At 51.8% G+C, this 19,788-nt stretch overlaps 1 protein-coding gene across 2 annotated transcripts in view; it reads right to left on the bottom strand.

Annotated features, from left to right (window-relative positions):
- Positions 1–1,794: 1,794 nt before the first annotated feature.
- The window catches only part of Klhl3 (kelch like family member 3), a 116,109-nt gene continuing 98,115 nt past the window's right edge, over positions 1,795–19,788 (bottom strand). The window contains exons 9-15 of one of the 2 annotated variants that reach the window (XM_032884769.1): positions 16,252–16,369; positions 15,655–15,852; positions 14,899–15,000; positions 12,194–12,322; positions 9,005–9,145; positions 6,622–6,765; positions 1,795–2,772 (exon numbers count right to left, since the gene is read on the bottom strand). In XM_032884769.1, the coding sequence (XP_032740660.1) occupies positions 2,744–2,772; positions 6,622–6,765; positions 9,005–9,145; positions 12,194–12,322; positions 14,899–15,000; positions 15,655–15,852; positions 16,252–16,369 (861 nt within the window). In that variant the 3' untranslated portion in view covers positions 1,795–2,743. The remainder of the gene's footprint in view (positions 2,773–6,621; positions 6,766–9,004; positions 9,146–12,193; positions 12,323–14,898; positions 15,001–15,654; positions 15,853–16,251; positions 16,370–19,788) is intronic. The other variant, XM_032884770.1, reaches the window with a different exon arrangement.

Here is a 19,788-nt window from a genome sequence, read left to right as displayed (position 1 = left end):
TCTCGGGGTGGGGGCATCTGTGGGCAGCTAGGGCAAGCTAGCACTTTTGGCGATGACGTACCAGTGTTCTAGTCCCCACACGAAAGGACGCACGGGTGTGAAATGAGTGAAGCCCTCAACAGCTCTGCCTGCAGAACCGATGCTTCACGGGGAGGGAGGCACGAGGTGGGACCCACAGCAAAAGCTCCAGCAGAAACCGTGGCTGGCCAGCTTCCTCGGAGAGAAGAGTACACAAAGGAAGACTTACCGTGACCCCTAAATACAAAAGTCTGGGTTCTTGGCGGGAATGGGGGTTCTTTCACCTGAAATAGAGTGCCTGTGCGAAGAGCTCATTAGACTCTGATCCCCAACCTTATCCTCACGGCTTGCACTGAGGGAAGGGCCTGGGGGTGGAGTGCATTCCAACCGCTGGGCCAGGCTTCATGAGTGGAATCCCACTCACAGCTGAGAACCAGAGCACCAGCTGAGAAGATGTTTGCCTCCATTGGGAGACATTTCCTCTGGGTCCCCCAAAGAGGGCTATGCTAGCTTCTTCCTAAGGCTGTGAGCTATCTACATGCGGTAGTGCCTAACTTCTGCTTGACATTAGGAAGTAAGGTTCACCCTCATGGAAGGGCGCTCAGGAACTACTCAGGGGCTGTCTAGTGGAGAAGCTTCCAAAGGCAGAGAGGACAGCGGGCACCAACCTCCTACAGAATGTGCTTTGAAGAACCTACTTGTGTCTGAACTCCAGAGTGAGAGTTCACAAAGTCCCTTGGTCTCCTCTGCACGGACTCTGATGTCTCCTGGGTATGAAACTGTTCTCCGGCCACAGAGTCTCCCTCCAAGGGCAACGATTCCAAGACAAGCAGTTCGTTGGTGTAAGAAGAGTTTAGGGTTGATGTTCATGGGTGTCGGGGGAAGAGTGTGTGTAGAGGCCAAAGGTCAACCTTTAACGTTGGTCTGCAGGATCCACAGTTTGTTTGGCGAGTCTCTCCCTGAGGCCGGAGACTGAGACCTTCTGGTTAGCCAGGGTTGACTGCCCCCACCCCCCAAAAGCCTCAGAAATCTTCCAGTGTCTGCCTTCCTCACTTTGAGATAGGAGACGTAAGCTGCTGTGCTCAGATTTTTTTTTAATGTCAGTGCTTAGAGATCAAACTCATGCTCTTACGAGCACAGCCCAACCCTTGACGCGTCTGCTTCCGTGTGCGTCCAAACACCACCCCAGGGGCTTGAAGTTACATTTTTAATAGTTTTCATCTGTGGCTGAGCAAAACTTTCCTGAGTTGCTTCCATTTTTAAAATACAAGCGTCTTTGAGGAGCATCTCCAGCCCAGGGCCCTTCCCCGAAGGGAAAGTAAAAAGGGGTGCTTCGGAGCCGGGGAGAGGATACGGACCCTGGACTAGAAGGAAGCATGAGAAAGGGAAGACAGGACACAAGCAGCCCTGACCATCCTCACAGAGTGCCGAGGGCCGGATCCAGCCAGCATGTTTCTTAGAATCCTTCATGTCCCTCGGAGTTATGTGGCCACTCCTGACCTAGGGACAAGCCTAACTCTGGGTTTGGGGTGGCAGGGTGACCTTTTACTTATCCTCCACGTGAGAGCCGATACCGTGGATAAGTCGGCCCACATAACAGGCATGATAAATAAGGTGGGTGCCCTGAGAGCAATCGAAACAGGGTCCTTCCCTCTCTGAGGCTGCCGGGCCTGGGGACTGAATCCAGGCCGCTTTGGTTTCTCTGTCTGCTTCCTTGCTTGCTTTTTTTTTTTTTTTTTAAGATTATTTATTTACTTATTTATTTAATGTATATGAGTATGCTGTCGCTGTCCTCAGACACACCAGAAGAGGGCATCGGATCCCATTACGGATGGTTGTAAGCCCCCATGTGGTTGCTGGGATTTGAACTCGGGACCTCTGGGAGAGCAGTCAGTGTTCCTAACCACTGAGCCATATTACCAGTCCCACCACTTTCTTCTTTTACTTGCTTGCCCGCTTGCTTTTCTTGTCTATTTCTCTCCAGTGTTTTTTTCCCTGGGGCTTGTCTGAAGAGTTTGTTTTTCCCTGCTGAGAAGACACAAAATCCTCCAAATCTGGAATTCATGGCATCGGGGAGTAGAGGCCAAAATGTGAAGGCAAAACCGTTCTCATCCGCCCCCTAGAGTGCAGTCGAGGAGGAGGCAGCGGCACAGGGAGAGGCCGCAGAGCAGCTTTGAGGACGCCCCTGCTCTTCCACGCAGCTGCAGTAGTCAAGTCATGGTCCCAGATACGGTTAGAATGCTGCTTTTGGCTAGTTCTGTCTGGACCTCCAGAAGACAGCATCTTTAGTAGTCTAGGGTCCCACTGGGTGAGTCCAGAAAGATGTTTGTACAAGTTTTAGCATAGTAGAAAGATCAGTAGTAAATAAATCCAGTAGACAATCACACAGGTCCAGCCCCGACTGAATGAAATGTTTTACACACACGCACACACGCACACACGCACGCACTCACGCGCGCACACGTTCCCGAGTGTGCGCGCCCTAGGGTGCTGCTGGGGCTGTCAGGAACTCAACTGTTTAGGGCAGAATCCAAAGCACCTTGGAGCAGAAGGTGGGTCACCGGTGTCCACGCGGAGAGGGTTGAGGTTGGTCTGCCGAGACAATGAAGGTAGTTGTCGACCCATGGCAGAGCCTCCCAATCCATCTCATCACTTGTCGTGGTCCCGCTGCCACAGGCAGTGCCCTGCAGCTTCTTCCTCCACCTCCTGGCTGAGGGAGTTCAGGTCACAAGGATTTGTGAATCACAGCAACACCTAACACGAAAGGGAAAGTTACATTAGCCCCTCCTAAGTTATCCGGAGTCCCGAAGGAGTCCTAGGAAGCTGTAACACCCAAAGTCACAGGCGGTGGGAGCCCCAAGGGTCACGTGCTACCGCGGCCAGCAGTGGGCAGTTTCTGCGCGCACGATCTCGACAGCGCATGTCTGCAGGCTCTTCCCATACCACCCCGCGAATTCCCACTTCCGCTACTGCTCCCTGTCCTAGAGCTGAGATCTTCAACCCGTGCTCAGTTCCCAGACACATGCTGTGTATCACCGGTTAGGGAAACTTAACCACGTTGAGGTCCTGACTCGGTAAATCCATGTATAACGCGAGTCTCAGTCTAATCCTCTATGTGAAGACCCTAGAGGCTAAGAGAGTACATTCCACGCTCCGTCCTCTGCTATAGACGCCAGCTAGTGACAAACTCGGCCTCCTAGGCTGCTGATCCAATCCAAGTGCTTGTGGCCCAGTCCTAGCCACTGAGAGACTGCAAGGCAAGCCAAGCCTTGTGTGTTGTGATGACAATATGTCCACTTCTTCCTGGCTGGGACCAGGACCCCTCATCCTGGCGGAGATCATTACCAGCCAGGTTTCTGGAACCTGCTACTAAAATCCTATCTGAGAAAGTTCCCTCAAGTGAACATGTTTGCTGGAAATTTATTTTAACATATTCCTACAGCTAGAAGATATTCTAACGGAAGATGAGATTAAGGGAACATACCCTGACTAGAGGGAGGGATCGGAGATATTTTGCTAAGACATCGGTTCCCTGCTAATTCCTGGCTAGAGGTGTGAGGAAAGGCAGACCCTGACTCAGGACCAGAAGGTACCATCTGGCCCTAGCAGTCCCTCTTGGACGGCAGATACCTCTCTCACTAATATTTTCCAAAAGCTGGCTCTTACAGTGTTTTCGGGTAGTGTTTTTATACAAGCGTTTTTACTAGAAAAGAAATGCGCTCTCGTTATGGAAAATTTGGAAAATTCAGAACAATTCAAGGGGAAAGTATTTTATCCCTTCATACAAACAGAACAGACCGTTAACTTTGCAATCCTTCCCAGCTTCTAATAATAACCAGAATGTGTTAGCCTGTGGTGACTCACACCAGGCAGGCACCCTACTACAAACTTTACACACAGTATCACGTTTCATTCTCCTGAAAGCCCTCAGAGGCTCAATCTAATTGTATCTCTACGGGTTGGACAACAGAGGTCCAGGCAGACTGAATGCCTTGTCTGGGGACCCAGGGCTAGTGGCAGATCTGGGACTTCGGTATCCATTCCCAGAACTGACAACTCTTCAAATTCCCTCTCCTCTAAAGACACCAGAGCAGTCAGCGCACTAGGCACGGACAGCCTGAGTCCTCCTTCAATCCAACGGGTCAGGCATGAGCACTTCCTCAGGACCTTAAAACCAAGGGAGCTGGGGAGGACGAGTTCAGAGGAGTTTAGGGACAGGGAATTGTAAAATCAGAATGTACGGTATGAAAAGTGTCTATTTTTAATTTTTAAAAAGATAGAAAGGTACACCCCTGAATAAACACTCCATAGGATATTTAACTATTTCCCTGGTGTCAGACATTAATTATTACAATTTCCAGGGAAGGAGAGGGGATACTGTTACAAGCAATGCCCAGATTAGTAATACAGGCATTAAATCTTTGCACATCAGACCCATTCCCTAGGTTTTGAGATAACACACTCACTCGGTCAGCTGGTACAAAACGCCTTGATTGTCTCCTTCCCGTCAGTTCCAGAGAGGGCGGACGGGCTTTTGGAATATTTAGCACACGTGTGAAATCCTAATGGGTCCAACTCAACCCACTACTTCTCATTAACGTGGAAGTGGAGCCCGAGGATCCCACCCACTTCTCATTACGCAGAGGTGGGGCCTGTGAGGATCCCACCCACTTTTCATTAACAAGGAGGTGGGGCCTGAGGATCCCACCCACGTCCCATTACCAAGGAGGTGGGGCCTGTGAGGATCCCACTCACTCTCATTATCAAGGAGGTGGGGCCTGTGAGGATCCCACCCACTTTCATTAACAAGGAGGTGGGGCCAAAAGGTCCCACCCACTTCTTATTAACAAGGAGGTGAAGCGCCCTCTGTCTCCCTCTGTGGCTTCAGGAAGAAAGGTACTGATTTTCCTGAGAACAGAATCAGGGGGTTGGGGATTTAGCTCAGTGGTAGAGCGCTTGCCTAGCAAGCGCAAGGTCCTGGGTTCGGTCCCCAACTCCGAAAAAAAAAAAAAAAAAGAAAAGAACAGAATCAGGGTCAAAACACTTCCAATGTCTTAAAGAAGGAAATAGAGGAGTGTGCAAATGCTTAGAGAAGGGGAAAGCAATAGAAATGCATTGTGGGGCTGGGGGAGGGAACATGAGGTCCTCGCCTCGAGCGCGGACACAATCATCCCGTCCTGAAACCTAAGAAAGATGGAATGGCTGACCTGTCTCGTGGGAAATGGGTAGGAGGAGAAACGCAGGAGCCAAGACGTTTGTGACACCAGATCATAATTTTTTAAATAGTTGGGATAATGGAAGACACGTTGTGTGTGCTCGGTAAACAAACATTTAATCTGCTTGTATCTAAATGTTAAGAAGCTAGGCTTGTATTTCTCCTCTCCGGAGGATCTCTTACCTCAGCAGCATCAACTCTTGAGCTGCACTCACCTTGGCACCACACCCTCTCTGCCAGTCTATCCATGACTGCCCAGCCTCTTAACTCAGCCCTGGGCAGGGACGTCATAAGGGGCGTGGCTTAGCTGAAAGTCAGACCTGTTTGGTGCGTGCTTATTAGCAATGTAATGGCCTTTGGTGATTACCGACAGTCTCCAGAATTCAGCTGTGAGACGCAGAGTGCAGTCCAACTTAGCCTGAGGGCTGCTGAGAAGATGCGAGGGAGTGTACGCACCCTACCTCACACACCGGCAGGGAGTTACAGTTGGAATACGGAGAAGCCACTGCAGGCGAGTGTGGAAAGTTTGGAGCCCAGTTGGCCTTGCTATTCTGGGAGGTGAAAGAAACCTTAGGAAGTGGAGAGAAGGAGTCACTGGAGGTGCCACTGAAAGGCACTTGAACCAGACCCACTCAGGTTTCTCTGCAGCTTGACTTCCAGGATCCATTCTCCCACAAGCTGCCTGTACCGTCCTACATGCTGAGCCTCTCAGCCACCCAGAAACAAAGTAGCCGAGGAACAAAGGACTGAAATTCCTGAAACCATGACACAAAATAAACCCTTCCTGACACGCAGGCACAAGGGCGTAAACACACATACACATAGATGCACACAGATACACATAACACACACACACACACACACACACATATATACCATACATACACAAATTCATACACACATGCATACACACACATACATACCATACATATAGACACACACACACACACACACACACACACACACACACACAGAGTTCCTCTCAGGAACTTGTCACAACAACATGAAAATAACATAAGAAGTGCACAACCAGAGGCAGATTGTGTATGTGATTACCCAGAATCCAACAGAGCCGTCTCCCACAGACCGGCCCGACTGCCATCTTAAAGCACCCCGTTCACAACCTTCTATAGGGTCTGGTGTTCCCACTGTGCAGACAGACCTATGCTCTCCCACCTACATGTGTGTCTCAGAATGAACCAGGAGTGGCCAAGGCAATCACAGTTCAGGTCAGGAGGAAAACAGAGGCTTCCTTCAGGGTCACAGATAGGCACACAGTGAGGACACGTGGCCCTGTGACAATTACCGGATAACCCTGCAGGAGGCTTTAGGTTCCCAGCTAAGCAGGCTCCCATCCCTTCCAGCCCCTGAAGCTGAAACCCACTGACCTGCGTAGCTCCTCCCAGTGCTCATGTTGGTGGGCAGCAGCGTCCACTTGTCTGTGACTGGGTTATAGTACTCGACTGAAGCCAGATTGCACGATCCATCGTCCCCTCCGACCACGTACAGGAGCCCGTTCACTGCACAGACGCCTGCAGGAAAGTCAGAGACCAGGCCCCGTGGGAAGTTGATCCCCGTGCCCCGGAAGTTCTTTCTTCCAGTTCCTGTTGCGTAACAGAGACGTCACTCTGGGCTCTGAGGGTCCCCCTTCCTAGAGAGGCTACTTTTCTCACTAGGGGGATTTCATTACTGCGCGGTCCTATAGATGTTCCCGCTGCCCCCTGGCCACCTCCACATACCACTCCATCACAGGCCCAGGTCTCCCGTGGAAACATTTCCTGAGGAGCTTACACAGCTTCCCGAGCTAGGGAAGAGGCAAGATTCCAGGGTGCGCCTGCTTGTCTGTGACTGAGCTAAATGTTGTGTCCGCCCTATATGCTGCTCGCAGCTGTACCTCTAACCCCTCTCATAAGACTGGAGTCTGAATTCACACCCAGGACCCTGGGCCTCTTGGGGTTCCTTTCCCATTTTTTTTTCTTTTCTTTTTTCCAGAGCCGGGGACCGAACCCAGGGCCTTGCGCTTGCTAGGCAAGTGCTCTACCACTGAGCTAAATCCCCAACCCCTCCTTTCCCATTCTTAACAGCATGAGTTGGTTTGAAGGCAAGGTCCCATAAAGCCAGAAGGAAGGGCAGGGAAATGTAACTTTGATTGAAGACCTTAAACTCATGGTCCAGTAGATAGCTGTGGTTGGTCTTGTTTTTAACAGACTGAGGTTGATTGACGATGTTTTTTAAGTGGTAACTAGCCATGCTGATCAATATTCTCGGTACTGGAGAGAGCGTAGCCTGCCTTCCTGCATGGCGCCCGAAACACAGCTCCTTCTGCCTCAAGATTCTACTTTGAGCCTTTTCTTTTCTTATAGAAAGTAAAGAAACTTTCGTACTTTTCTTTTTTTAAGAATTATTTTAAATATAGGAGAACACTGTGGCTGTCACACACAGAAGAGGGCATTGGATCACATTGCAGATGGTTGTGAGCCACCATGTGGTTGCTGGGAATTGAACTCAGGACCTCTGGAAGAACAACCAGTGCTCTTAACCACTGAGCCATCTCTCCGGCCCACTTTCAATGTGTACTCTGACTTAACTCTAAGGATCAGTTATAATAATGGCAGTATTACAGGCACTGTAGAAAAGATGTCTTAGGGTTGGGGATTTAGCTCAGTGGTAGAGCGCTTGCCTAGAAAGCGCAAGGCCCTGGGTTCGGTCTCCAGCTCCGAAAAAAAAAAAAAAAAGAAAAGATGTCTTAGGTGTTCAGTAATGAACTCAGCAAACTATGCTATAGCCATGTTAAGTGAGAAAAAATATAGACACATGTAATTAGGCCTTGGTGAGGGTCTAACGGATGGGAAGCAGGTTTTACAATATTGCCATGGTAGGATAATTTGTTATTAAATAAATAGCATCTATATGAATGTGTGCACAAGTCCATGTTTCCTGCTTAATTCATAGACTGCAGGCTTAACTGCCTTACAGGCCCCGTAACTCCTTGTTCGTGTGGCTCAAGGCCAAATGCCAACGGGTATCACAGCAGGCCCAGGCAGTGAGCCAGTTATAGACGCCCCTGTTTACACTTCTAGCAAGTCAGCCATGGTGAGTTTAGCAAACAGGTAATAGGAGAAATAAAGGAGATAAGTCTGCCTTGGAGGCACCTGTTACGGCAATCCAGCCTGGGGCGGCGGGCAAAGCCAGCCCACCCTTCCCCAGAGCAAAGAAGCAAGACACAGCAGCGTCAGAAAAGGAAACACGGCTTGGCAGGCCTGTCGGTGCTTCACACACGAGACCCTGCTGGGTACCCCGGGACAGGAAATAAAAGGCAATAAAAGAAGAGATAACACCTGAGGATCAGGTGAGGTCTGGCTCTCCTTCTGGGAAGGAACTTGGACGACGCGCAAGTTTGAGGACCTTTCAGCCAGACCCTGGCAGAGAAAACACAGTACAGTATCACTGTATGGCTTGGGCCCACACAGCCCTGTTCATGGGCTCCAGCAGAGCCGTCACGGGAAGCGCCGGTGAACGTGGCCATCGGTCACCACCAGAGAGAAGGGACTGTGCTGAGTCTCAACCAGGGACCTTGAGGCCACCATTTTGGATTCCAGGTTCTCCCTCGCCCTAACTCAGAGCCTATGGGACAGACAAACGGCCACTCTTACGTTCAGAACACAGGCTCAGCTACATACTCTGGCGATCCTGCCCCTCTCTTCCTGTCCCTCAGAGCGGGAGGGAAGAACTGTGACCCCGCAGGGGGGACCAGGAGGGCGGTCACGTTACCTGCGTTCCGCCGGCACATGTTCATGTCTGCCACCTGCTTCCAGGTGTTTGTCCCAGGATCGTAAACTTCCACACTCTTCCTCACCAAGGGTCCGTCGTGTCCCCCCGTGGCATACAGCTGTCCGCTGAGCACCCCGACCCCTGAAAGGCAGAGCAGTGTCCCGGACTCAGGCTCACTACAAGAACCAGAATCCAAGAGGCCGCATACACAACCCTGGATAGCTATGGCCAGCAGGGTGACTTGGGGAGCAAGTTCTGTCTCCCTGGGCCCCAATGCCCTAATCTGTAAAACCAATGTAGGGGTACCCCGCCTGGCTCCCCATAAAACAGGCAGCCTGCAAGCAATGAGGTGCAAAACCAAGGTAACCCCGTTTCTGCTTTTAAAATGTAAATATGTATGTGTGTATATTTTCCTCAGAATCTTATTATTCAGGTTTGTATCTGTTGAGACAGGGCCAGGTGCTGTGGTCATTGATGGGGAGACACCCTGCCCGCCAGCCTGTTCCTTCAGCCCCTCTTCTCCTTGATGGCAGCCGGCATCAGCCCTGACCTGGGGGAGGAGCCCAGCAGTTCTTTGCTGCAAGGAGATACAGGTCATTCAGGAAGAGAGAGGGCCAGTGAGGCCGGCTTGCCTGGCAGCGGGGACACCCGGACCTGCTTTTCCAACACCCCCCTCTGGGTGGCTCTTCCCTCCCACATTCATGGAGAAAGAGAATTGGAATGAGCCCGGGATTCCACGGGCTGTTGCCTTCTGTGGACCGGCTGCATCCTTTCTGCTGGGTACTCTCTGGGAAAATAAAACCTTAGTCCCAGAGACACCGGTCAGAAGCCCAAAGGGGTGTCTGGGTGAATTCCATGTGCAGCCAGGCCGTGGGTCTGGTGGCTGGATCTGGAGGCTACAGGCTTCATGAGGTCAGGAACTGCTTATGTCATGCCCTGGTCTGTTTCCCTGAGGCCGCTGATGATAGGCTCCTGCAGATACTGTCTAAATGACAGGGTGTAATGCATCATCCCTGCCAGAAGTCATAGCAGGTTGCCAGTGGTTCCTAGCAGTTGCCCTAAATTAGCAGCAGATGGTGCTGTTGTGCCAACAATGCCTGGTGTCAGGTTGTGAGATTCAGAAAATTCAGTAGGCCCCAGTTGCTTCACCTTCTTCCCCTCCTCCAGGGTGAGCAGGAACGGACACTTCCCGGACCCTGAGATGGTCTCTTTCCACCACCATGTCTATGCCTCTGCTTCCGCTGTCTACTAATGAGGGAGCTAAGACCCACCAGGACATTCCCCCAGCAACCCTCGCACAACCCTTGGCAGCCTGCTCATAGACTCCCGTGTAGAGCCACATGGGGCCTCAGGGAGCTGGAACTCAGAGCCTTCCTGTCACTAGGTCTTTGGCTGTCACCAGCAGCCACTGAGACAAGTACATGGGCTCCCAGTGCTAGCGTCGACACATCCCTAACTCTTTATCAGAGAGAAGCATTAAAGAAAGGGAGCGGGGACAGTGTTCTGTCCGAGGAGGGTTCCACAGTAATCTGAGCAAAAAGCTCTTCTCTTTGGCCAAGGTCTGGGCCTCCCGGAAACAGAAACCACAGTAATGGCACTGTCTGGGGCCTCCAGCCAAGGCTGGGACAGGTGACGTCCACCCCAACCACCCTCTGAGCATCCAGTAGGGAAGGGGTGTTACTGCCACAGGCCTTTAGCACTTGGCCCAAGTCACACATGGATTCTAAGAAAGTAAATAGAAGTTGTTAGAAGCTATAATCACTAAACCATCAGGATGGGGGTAGGGGGAGTCATAGGATTTATGAATGGAGCTGGCCCTTTGCAAACACGGGCAGCCTGCGCTTTGGTATTAAATGTCAGTGGTGGGGAATGGGGTTGGCCAAGTTGACAGGGCGAGGTCAAGCACACTCAGATCTAAAACCTTAGGTCTCTTGACTTCAAAGCGTTCATGAGGGGCCAAGTTGTCAGGATTAGCAGAGATGGCTCCCCCGAAGAACCCCCAAAACACACGCTTCAGAAATGGAACCCGTGCAGACTTTCAACTTCATGGCCCACCAATGTATACGCCAATATACATATATATATATATGAAATTAAAACAACCTGTTTTTCACAAAATGCTAGACAAGGATGTATATGTATGATCGATCACAGTCCAGTCTCCAAAACCAGACGGGATGGGGGATGGGCATGGGGAAGGCAGGCAGCTTCTGTTTTCAGTAGTGATGAGGCCCCAAACCAAGAATCACGTCAGTCACCAGGAGCCCCAGAAACTGGCCAAGGCCCCGGGTTGCTCTCGAAGACCGTGGCTCCCGAGAAGACGGATGAGAAAAGATGGAGTTGCTGCAACAGCCCCTAAGTGCCTGGACTTCCCTCACGTGACAGAGATAGAAAATTACTTGGGAGACCATTACTTCTCCCTGATAGAGAAAAACGTGGGCATGGGGGACCAAGGCTTATCTCCAGCCATAAACACTACTATACCAGCCTTTACCCAAAACACCGGCTTCAGGCTGGCCAGCGAGGCTTCTTAGCTAAACCAAGGCAATAGCACCTGTCCTCCTCAGGGGGGGACAAGGCTCACTATCAGAGGGCTAAAATCAGTCACCTCAGAAAGAGAATTCTAACTCTCCAAGTCTCCAATTCTATAGCCTCGGGCAAAGTGATGCACCTCGGGCAGGACTTACTTTCAAACTCTGGTCAGAGGAATCGGCGTTTGGTGAACTGAGGTGAGGTGAGGAGTGAGTGGGAGGGTGGAGGCATCGGCCAGGCACCCCCGTGATCCCAGAGCCTGAAGCAGGAGGTCACGAGTCCGAGGGCAGCCTGGGAATATTTGTATTGTGACATTACCTGGCACCTAGTAGGCCTGTACTCCCCAGAGATGTAGGCCCGAGCGCAAACGAATGCTCTGGTATAGCTTGGGCTATTGGTGACCTCGAGGCTGGCCTGGGCCATGGGAAAATTGTAAAGACCGGTCAGTAAAGGCAACAATGCCTTTCGAGCAGAATAAGAAGTCCCTGGGAAAGGCTGATCCTTGTGTGAGCGCCACTGGATGTGTGGCAGTGGTCGGGTTACTTACAACCGGAGGAGAGACAGGATGAGGGAAACAGGTACAGCTCAGGGGGTTGTCTCTAGCCTCAGCCTGTATCCCCTCCCCATGCTCTCCCGCACCCCGAGGCTCTCACGTACCAGCGCCGCTGCGTCGGGTGCTCATGTCTGCCACGTATATCCACTCGTTGGTGGCTGGGTTGTACTGCTCCACGGTGCTCAGGCACTGCCTGGAAGCCCCATCGTAACCCCCGACGGCATACAGCTTCCCTGAAATAGACGGAATGACTGAGGCGTCGGTGGCACTGACAAGATTTATTTATTATATATGAGTACACTGTAGCTCTCCTCAGACACACCAGAAGAGGGCATCAGATCCCATTACAGATGGTTGTGAGCCACCCTGTGGTTGCTGGGAATTGAACTCAGGACCTCTGGAAGAGCAGTCAGTGCTCTTAACCACTGAGCCATCTCTCAGCCCTGATGCTCCAACTTTAATCCACTGAGGTACCTCTGTCTCCTCCTTCCGGGAGGACCCGGCTTGCTCGCCACACACAGGGCATATCTCCTCCACATATCCACCTTCTCTCTGCTCTGAAGCCCCAAGATGCTTAGAAGCAATGCTGAAGTTCCCTAAAAGAGGGCCCAAGCCCTGGGTAAAGCGTTCTGTGTGCACCCAGGGCTGAGGCAGCTGGGATTTTTCTGCAAGCCAACTACTTTGTCCTCTGAGCCACATACGAGAACCCTGAAGTATCATCAGCTTTCCTAAATAAAAATAACGCTGAGCTCCTGTGGGGGAAGAGTCATTTCCATCTGGGGCTGGGAGCTGAGAGCAAGGGACAAGGATTCAAACACATGGGGTTTAACATTTAGTATTAGACAAGGTAGGAGGGTTCCTTCTGTGGGGACAGGGAAAGAAGTCCTACTTCACCTATGGACCTCAGATCTACAGGGTACTATGACACCAGCCACAGACCAAATGGACACTAGCTGCAGGCTAAATAAACCCAGGGTTAGAATTACCTAATCGAGAATTTAGGGGGCATTATATGAGTCCCTAACATGGTGGATGTGAAAATCCACAATTACACTGTTAGCTTCTCGGGCCCAAAACGGCGCTGTACCATCAAGTAATTCTATATTGCTGAGCTGCATTTTTCTCTAAGTCTTTTTTTCAGGTGACCTTTCTGGAAAAGAACTCCTGCACAGCTCCTCCCTCACAAGGTCAAATCACACAAACAAATTCACCTAGGCCGCTCTTCCCGCGCGTGCCAGCTCAGGTGGTTCCCATTTTTAAGGAGAGTTCTGCGACTCTCCCTCTGCTCTGTTGAGCATTTCTGTCCACGCTCCAACCCACACCATAGCTTGCCCTTACGAGGGATTCTTCTAGGTGGCAATGAGCAAATTATCCCGTAGTGGTTCAGGGTCATTCAGACTGCATGACCTTGGCAGGGAGAGGGCGTGCCGGGAGAAGGAACTGTGCAGAAAAAATCTGAATCCTCGGCAGTTATGAAGCACAGTCCACTCCAGTGCCTCCTACACGTTCTTAGAAACATTTTCTGCTGTCTTGAGGCAGCATACACAGCCCACAGGGTGTCAGGTGCTTTCCTCCTGGCTTCCCTCTACGTCTGCGGGGCAAGCCATTTGCCTGCACTTCCGCGACTGACACTGACACAGCCCCTGTCATGGGCAGTGTTTTCAATTTCTACCATCAAGACACCTTCGCTAACCATTCCCGTCAACCATTCCAACCTGGTATCGGCTAAGCAGCCACTCAAGGTCTCTCCCTGAGTGTACGCGCAAGGGTCTGCTGGTTTTAACCCTGGGTCTGTTTGCCGTTCCTGCCTGAGGAACAAGAAGGGAAATGAGAAGCTAGCTAGACAAAGCTCTCGGATCTGGCTGGCAAATCAATGTCTGCCTCGTCAAGAGGATACAATTTGTCCGGATAGAGGGACGGAATCCTGGCCTCTGCATGGGTACTGAGCCCACAGCTCCTACCTATCAGCAATTGAGACCCGTCTCCGGATCCAGATTAGGAGTCAGAAGACCTTCAGGACTGCTCTGCTATTTACTATCATGATACAAGGACTCCGTCCTCTGAGTTCTTCCGGAGGGTTTGAAAGAATAAGTAAGAGAAAGATGTTTTAAGAACGTCTGGCTAAGCCTCCGATCTCGCCACACCCTCCTGCCTAGGCCACACCCTCCTGCCTAGGCCACACCCTCCTGCCTAAGCCACACCCTCCTGCCTAAGCCACACCCTCCTGCCTAAGCCACACCCTCCTGCCTAAGCCACACCCTCCTGCCTAGGCCACACCCTCTTGCTTAGGCCACACCCTCCTGCTTAGGCCACACCCTCCTGCTTAGGCCACACCCAACACCTAGCCTATCCCGAGACATGTCAGACCTGAAAAAGAAGCAGCCCGTCTTTCTCATGACCCCGCTAGCATGCAACACATGAAGGTGAGCAGAGAGTTAGCCAAGCATAATTATCACCCCTCCCTGCTACACTGTGCCCCAGTTTGTGTGTGTCGACTCTGGGCTCCCTACTTATTTCCCATTCCCCACTGTTAGCAGAGATACAGAGGTGGCCAAGGGACAAGTTCTCACTTCCCCCCAAGTCTCCTCTTTCTCTCCCAACCTGCTAACCCCTTCTTAGCATTGGCCCAGGAGCATCCCCACCAAGTCTCGGCCCTCCTTGTCTGTTTACTAGAGACAAGGAACTTAACTCCGGCCAGTGACCTGAGGAGTGGAGTCACAGTAGAGGGAGCATCAAGCAAAATGCTGGACTCAGGACAAGACCCACAGGCTAGGGCAGGAGCAGCCACCACCCTCTGCGACCTCCTTACCCTCCACGACACCCACTCCCACGCTGCTCCGCCTTGTGTTCATTGGGGCCACGAAGAACCACTCATTGGTCTTGTAGCTGTAGGCTTCTACGGATGCCAGCCCTGGGGAGAAGAGAATCATGGGATTTCTATAGCCGAGGACCTCACCCTGACATGTGAGGGACGGTGAGACTGGGAAGAGACCAAGACAGGGCTACAGACTTGATATCCAGTGTGGTACACCTCTGCCTAGCATGTGGCCACAGTAACTCCTCAATCTACGTAAGGTGAACACTGAGCACCAAGACACGGCATGCAGGGAAGCAGGCAAGACGGAAGGGGTCCATCCTAACTCTGCCGTAGATGTGAACCATTAAACTTTCAGAGTGGAACATTTGTAAGACCCGAAACAAATACCTGAGGATGCCCCACTGGGCACCGGTCCCGACCCCCCTTCCATGTCTTCTATTTTACAAGCTGGAGGGCTAAAAATATATCTCCTTCTCTCTCCTTCCCTCCATCTCCCTCTCCCTCTCTCTAGACCCCAGGTTGAAAATTTGAAGTGAGATAAACTGGGAGCGAGAGACCCCTGAGTGGTGGCATAGCCCACACCGCTCTGTGGGACAGTAGAAAGGATGATGGCCTATCGGGGTACGGTGCATGCTCTGAGCCAAGCACCTCAATCCCTGATCTTAAAGTCGCTCAGCTGCTCAGTAAAATGCTCAGACTAACAAGGTTGCCCAGAGAAGTGGTTACGGCAACAGGCCCTTGTCCTACCGGTACTGCCGTCGAAGCCTCCGACCGCGTAGAGAAGGTCATTGAGCACGGCCGCGCCCAGCGTGCTCCGGCGCTCCTGCATGCTGGCAATGGACGTCCACTGGTCCTTCACACCGTCGTACACATCCACCGTCCGCACCCGAAGGGAGCCGTTAAACCCGCCCACGGCATACACGTGGCCTGCCATGAACACGACACCTGAGACACAGGAACATAGGGCGTGAGAGTCAGGGACGGGGATGACCGCCCAACCTGATGGGTGACAAGGTGGGCATAGGACGGGCTCCCGGGGAGGCTGCCGCCAGCTCGAAATACCCGAGAGTGGCTATGGGACTCAGCTCCTCCCTATTTGTCTCTCTAACTTCACCTGGTTTGTGCAAATTCCAGAATCGGCTCAAACTCACGAGTGCATGAGAACTGACCTCAATGCAAGCAACACCGCGGTGCCAGCGAGAAGGGGTGGGGGTGGGGTGGGGTCTGCAGAGATAAGGACCAAGGCTTCACAGCCATCATGAGGCACAGTCATCATCGGGCACACACCAGCTGGGGACGGGCTGCAGGGAGCCCAGGTGAATCGGGGCTGGCCAGGGCTCGTACCTGCTCTGCATCTTCTGGAGGGAAGCTCGGCTATCTGGTCCCAGCGGCCCTCCTCAAAATCATAGCACTCCACACTGCGGATCGCCTTGGGTGCCTGGCCACCAACCACAATCATGACCTCAGGAGAGACAAGTGCACATTAACTAACATGCATGGGAATGATGGCCAATCCGATCTGTAGCCCTTCAGTGTGCTGCCAGACAGGAAGAGGAAGCATGGGATGGTTAGTATATGCTCAGCCAAGGGAGGGGCACTATTGGGGGGTGTGGCCCGGTTGAAGTGGGTGTGGCTCTGTTGGCGTAGGTGTGGCCTTTTGTGGTGGGTGTGGCCTTGTTGGGTGGGTGTGGCCTTGTTGGGGGTGGGTGTGACCTTGTTAGGGTGGGCGTGTCGCTGTGGGTGTGGGCTTGGAAACCCTGGTCTTAGCTGCCTGGAAGTCAGTATTCTCGCAGCCTTCAGATGAAGATGTTGAACTCTCAGCTCTGCCTGCACCATGTCTGCCTGGATGCTGCCATGCTCCCACCTTGATGATAATGGACTGAACCTCTGAACCTGTGAGCCAGCCCCAATGAAATGTTGTCCTTATAAGACTTGCCTTTGGTCATGGTGTCTGTTCACAGCAGCAAAACCCTATGACTGGGGGATGGGGACGGGTGGGTACAAATTCAAGAAAAGCCTGCACACCAAGTAAAGTACAAGCATAGGCCCACACCTTCCAGACACCCAACGTGGGATACTGTAGTAACAAAAACATCTACAAGCTCAGTGCCCATATGGGGGTGGGGCACGATTCTTATACTGAGGCAAGCAAACATATTTAAGGTAGAAAGCACAGACTTTTATTTTTTTAAGAATGATACTATGGCACAAAACATTTCTAAGCATCTGGACTGCAGAGGGTACCTATCACCTATGGCAAAGAAAAGGTAATTTCTAAACACTGTGGTGGTTTCGGTAGCTGTCAGAGTTACTTAGCTGACAGCGCTCTGAAAAGAAATGATACATACAGTATGGGTTGTTTTTTTTCCCTCTCCTACAAGTAAGGCTGTGGCTGACACAGCCAGGCATGTGATGTGGGCTGTCATTTGCTCGTCACTGTGACTGACAGATGAGGAATGTAAAGTCCAGAAACCACATCTAAATGGCCAGAGGTCACTCAGCGTCGGGAGGCAGAGCAGATAGGGAGCCCAAGCCTGGTGACATGGACGTGAGGCTGACTCCGCTCCTCCCCTTGTTCTAGACACTAACTGGGGTCCGTGTCAACACTGCCCACTGCAGGCTGCGCTTCATTAGGGAGGTCACGAAATCGACCTGGTGGGTTGTGACCAGAACACATCAAACTGAACAGTACAGGGAATACACAGTCTGAGTATTATCCTATGAAATATTTGTCCTGGTTAAACACACTTAAATGTCTATTTTTGGACAGCAGTTTGTGTGCATTTCTTGCCACCAGGTGTGGCCAAATCAGAGCAAAGTCATTTTTTCTGGCTATGTTAATGAACTGCCGGACTTACTTGTGGCATCTGCACCCTCAGAACTATCCTACATGCTATTATAAACAAGAACAAAAGAGCCAAAGCTAACCACAGTCTGCATATTTTGATAAACTTGGGCAAACCTGAGCTGACCCATCGTTACCCCTTCCTGGCAGTTCGACGCCCTTCTATTTATTTATTTATTTATTTATTTATTTATTTATTTATTTATTTATTATATACAAGTACACTGTAGCTGTCCTCAGACACACCAGAAGAGGGCATCGGATCCCATGACAGATGGTTGTGAGCCACCATGTGGTTGCTGAGAATTGAACTCAGGACCTCTGGAAGAGCAGTCCGTGCTCTTAACCGCTGAGCCGTCTGCCCAGCCCCTTCGACACCCTTCTTAAGAGGCAGGGAAGTACGAAAGTCCCAGCTAGCCGGCAGAAGCCATGGGGTTGAGCAAAGCCTGCCTTATCCACCCAGCAGTCCTCAAATTCAGGGTTAGAGGAACACAAATTGATGGGCCCTGCCTCAAGTTTCCTTAGGTTCAGCAGGCTCAGGGCTCGGCTGAGAACCAGTTTCTAACCCACCCCCCCGGGGGGGGGGGGGGATGCCAGGAGCTATTTACATTCCCCGAGACTGCAGGGATGTCTTGATGGTGTGCCATTAACAATTTCTGCCTTGCTGAATTATCGCACTGCTCTCTACCTCCTCGATACATGTTACTCAAGAGAGGAGGGGCGTCCACCTGGTGTGCACTGGCAGGGGCACAGACCTCAGGAGGAGAAAAGACCAAACTGGCAACCACTACACGAGATCGACCCTGATGCCAGACGCCCCCACTGACCATATCACTGGCTCTTTAGAATTGGTCCACAGTATTTTCAATCACAAAGTCTTCAAGGTCAGAGTCTCTTCTGACCTCTTTTCTCAAAGCAAACTGAAGCATACAGGCCCGGCCTCCCTGCAATCCTCCCAGACCCCAGGCCTGGCCTCTCTGCAATCCTCCCAGACCCCAGGCCTGGCCTCTCTGCAATCCTCCCAGACCCCAGGCCTGGCCTCTCTGCAATCCTCCCAGACCCCAGGCCTGACCTCTCTGCAGTGCTCCCAGACCCCAGGCCAGGCCTCCCTGCAGTGCTCCCAGGGCCTTTCCTGGCAGCCTCAGCTCAGAGACCTTGGTCTGAGTCAGCAGAATCATTCTCAAAGAAAAGTCAGATTGTACATTTCCTCCCCCCACGTCTTGTTTAAATGGCAGCCATGGACATAGCCATGGAGTGAGAGGTAGGGGACGTTAACGAGTTCAGCTCCGTGGCAAACTTCAGAGAATTGGTCCAGCTCCCTGCTCTGGTCTAGGGCTACAGCAGCAGTTCTCAACCTGTGGGTGGCGATCCCTTTGGTGGTGAGAGGACCCGTTCACCACAACAAGAGGAACTGGATTCAAGGGTGGCAGCATCGGGGAGCTTGAGAACCACAGCTCTGAAGGCTCTCACTGTATCCACAAACCTCCATAAAACTCGCACTGAGTGTCTCACTGTCACTTGCGTTAGCCCCAAACTCTCAAACTCAAGGAATCCTCCTGCCTCAGTCTGGTGGAACTACACAGCCATCCTGTCGTGCCCAGCAATAATGATGTGTCCACCAAGGTGGCCCAGGCTAAGGATAGGCACGCAGGGATCACAAGGAACAGAAGAGCGGGTTCTGGGATAACTCTAAAGCTAGCTGACTGTCACTCAATTCTCCTAAAAACCACAATGTATTTGAGAGTCTTGCAGGCGCCCTGGGGTCCTGATCCCAGGTTTCGGTTGTCACTGTGCTGGGGGCTGCACTTCTGCTTGCTTGAGATTTCTGGTTGCCTGAGTATGGGCCGAGCTCCACCTTGGCAGGATGGTGGTTAACGCCTCCCAAGGAGAACGCTGCCACATGGAAGGTCAAAAGGCCGTTTATTTTGGTGAGGCTGCTGCCTGGTTCTTAGACTGGGACCTGCCAGCAGAGTGGGTTTTAATGCACACGTTCAACGCTCCTTCACACCTGCTACTCTGCTTCTGGGAGAACGGCC

The sequence above is a fragment of the Rattus rattus genome, chromosome 14 (genome assembly GCF_011064425.1).
Source record: "Rattus rattus isolate New Zealand chromosome 14, Rrattus_CSIRO_v1, whole genome shotgun sequence".
Classification (NCBI taxonomy): domain Eukaryota; kingdom Metazoa; phylum Chordata; class Mammalia; order Rodentia; family Muridae; genus Rattus; species Rattus rattus.
This window is presented reverse-complemented; position numbering and strand designations above follow the sequence as displayed.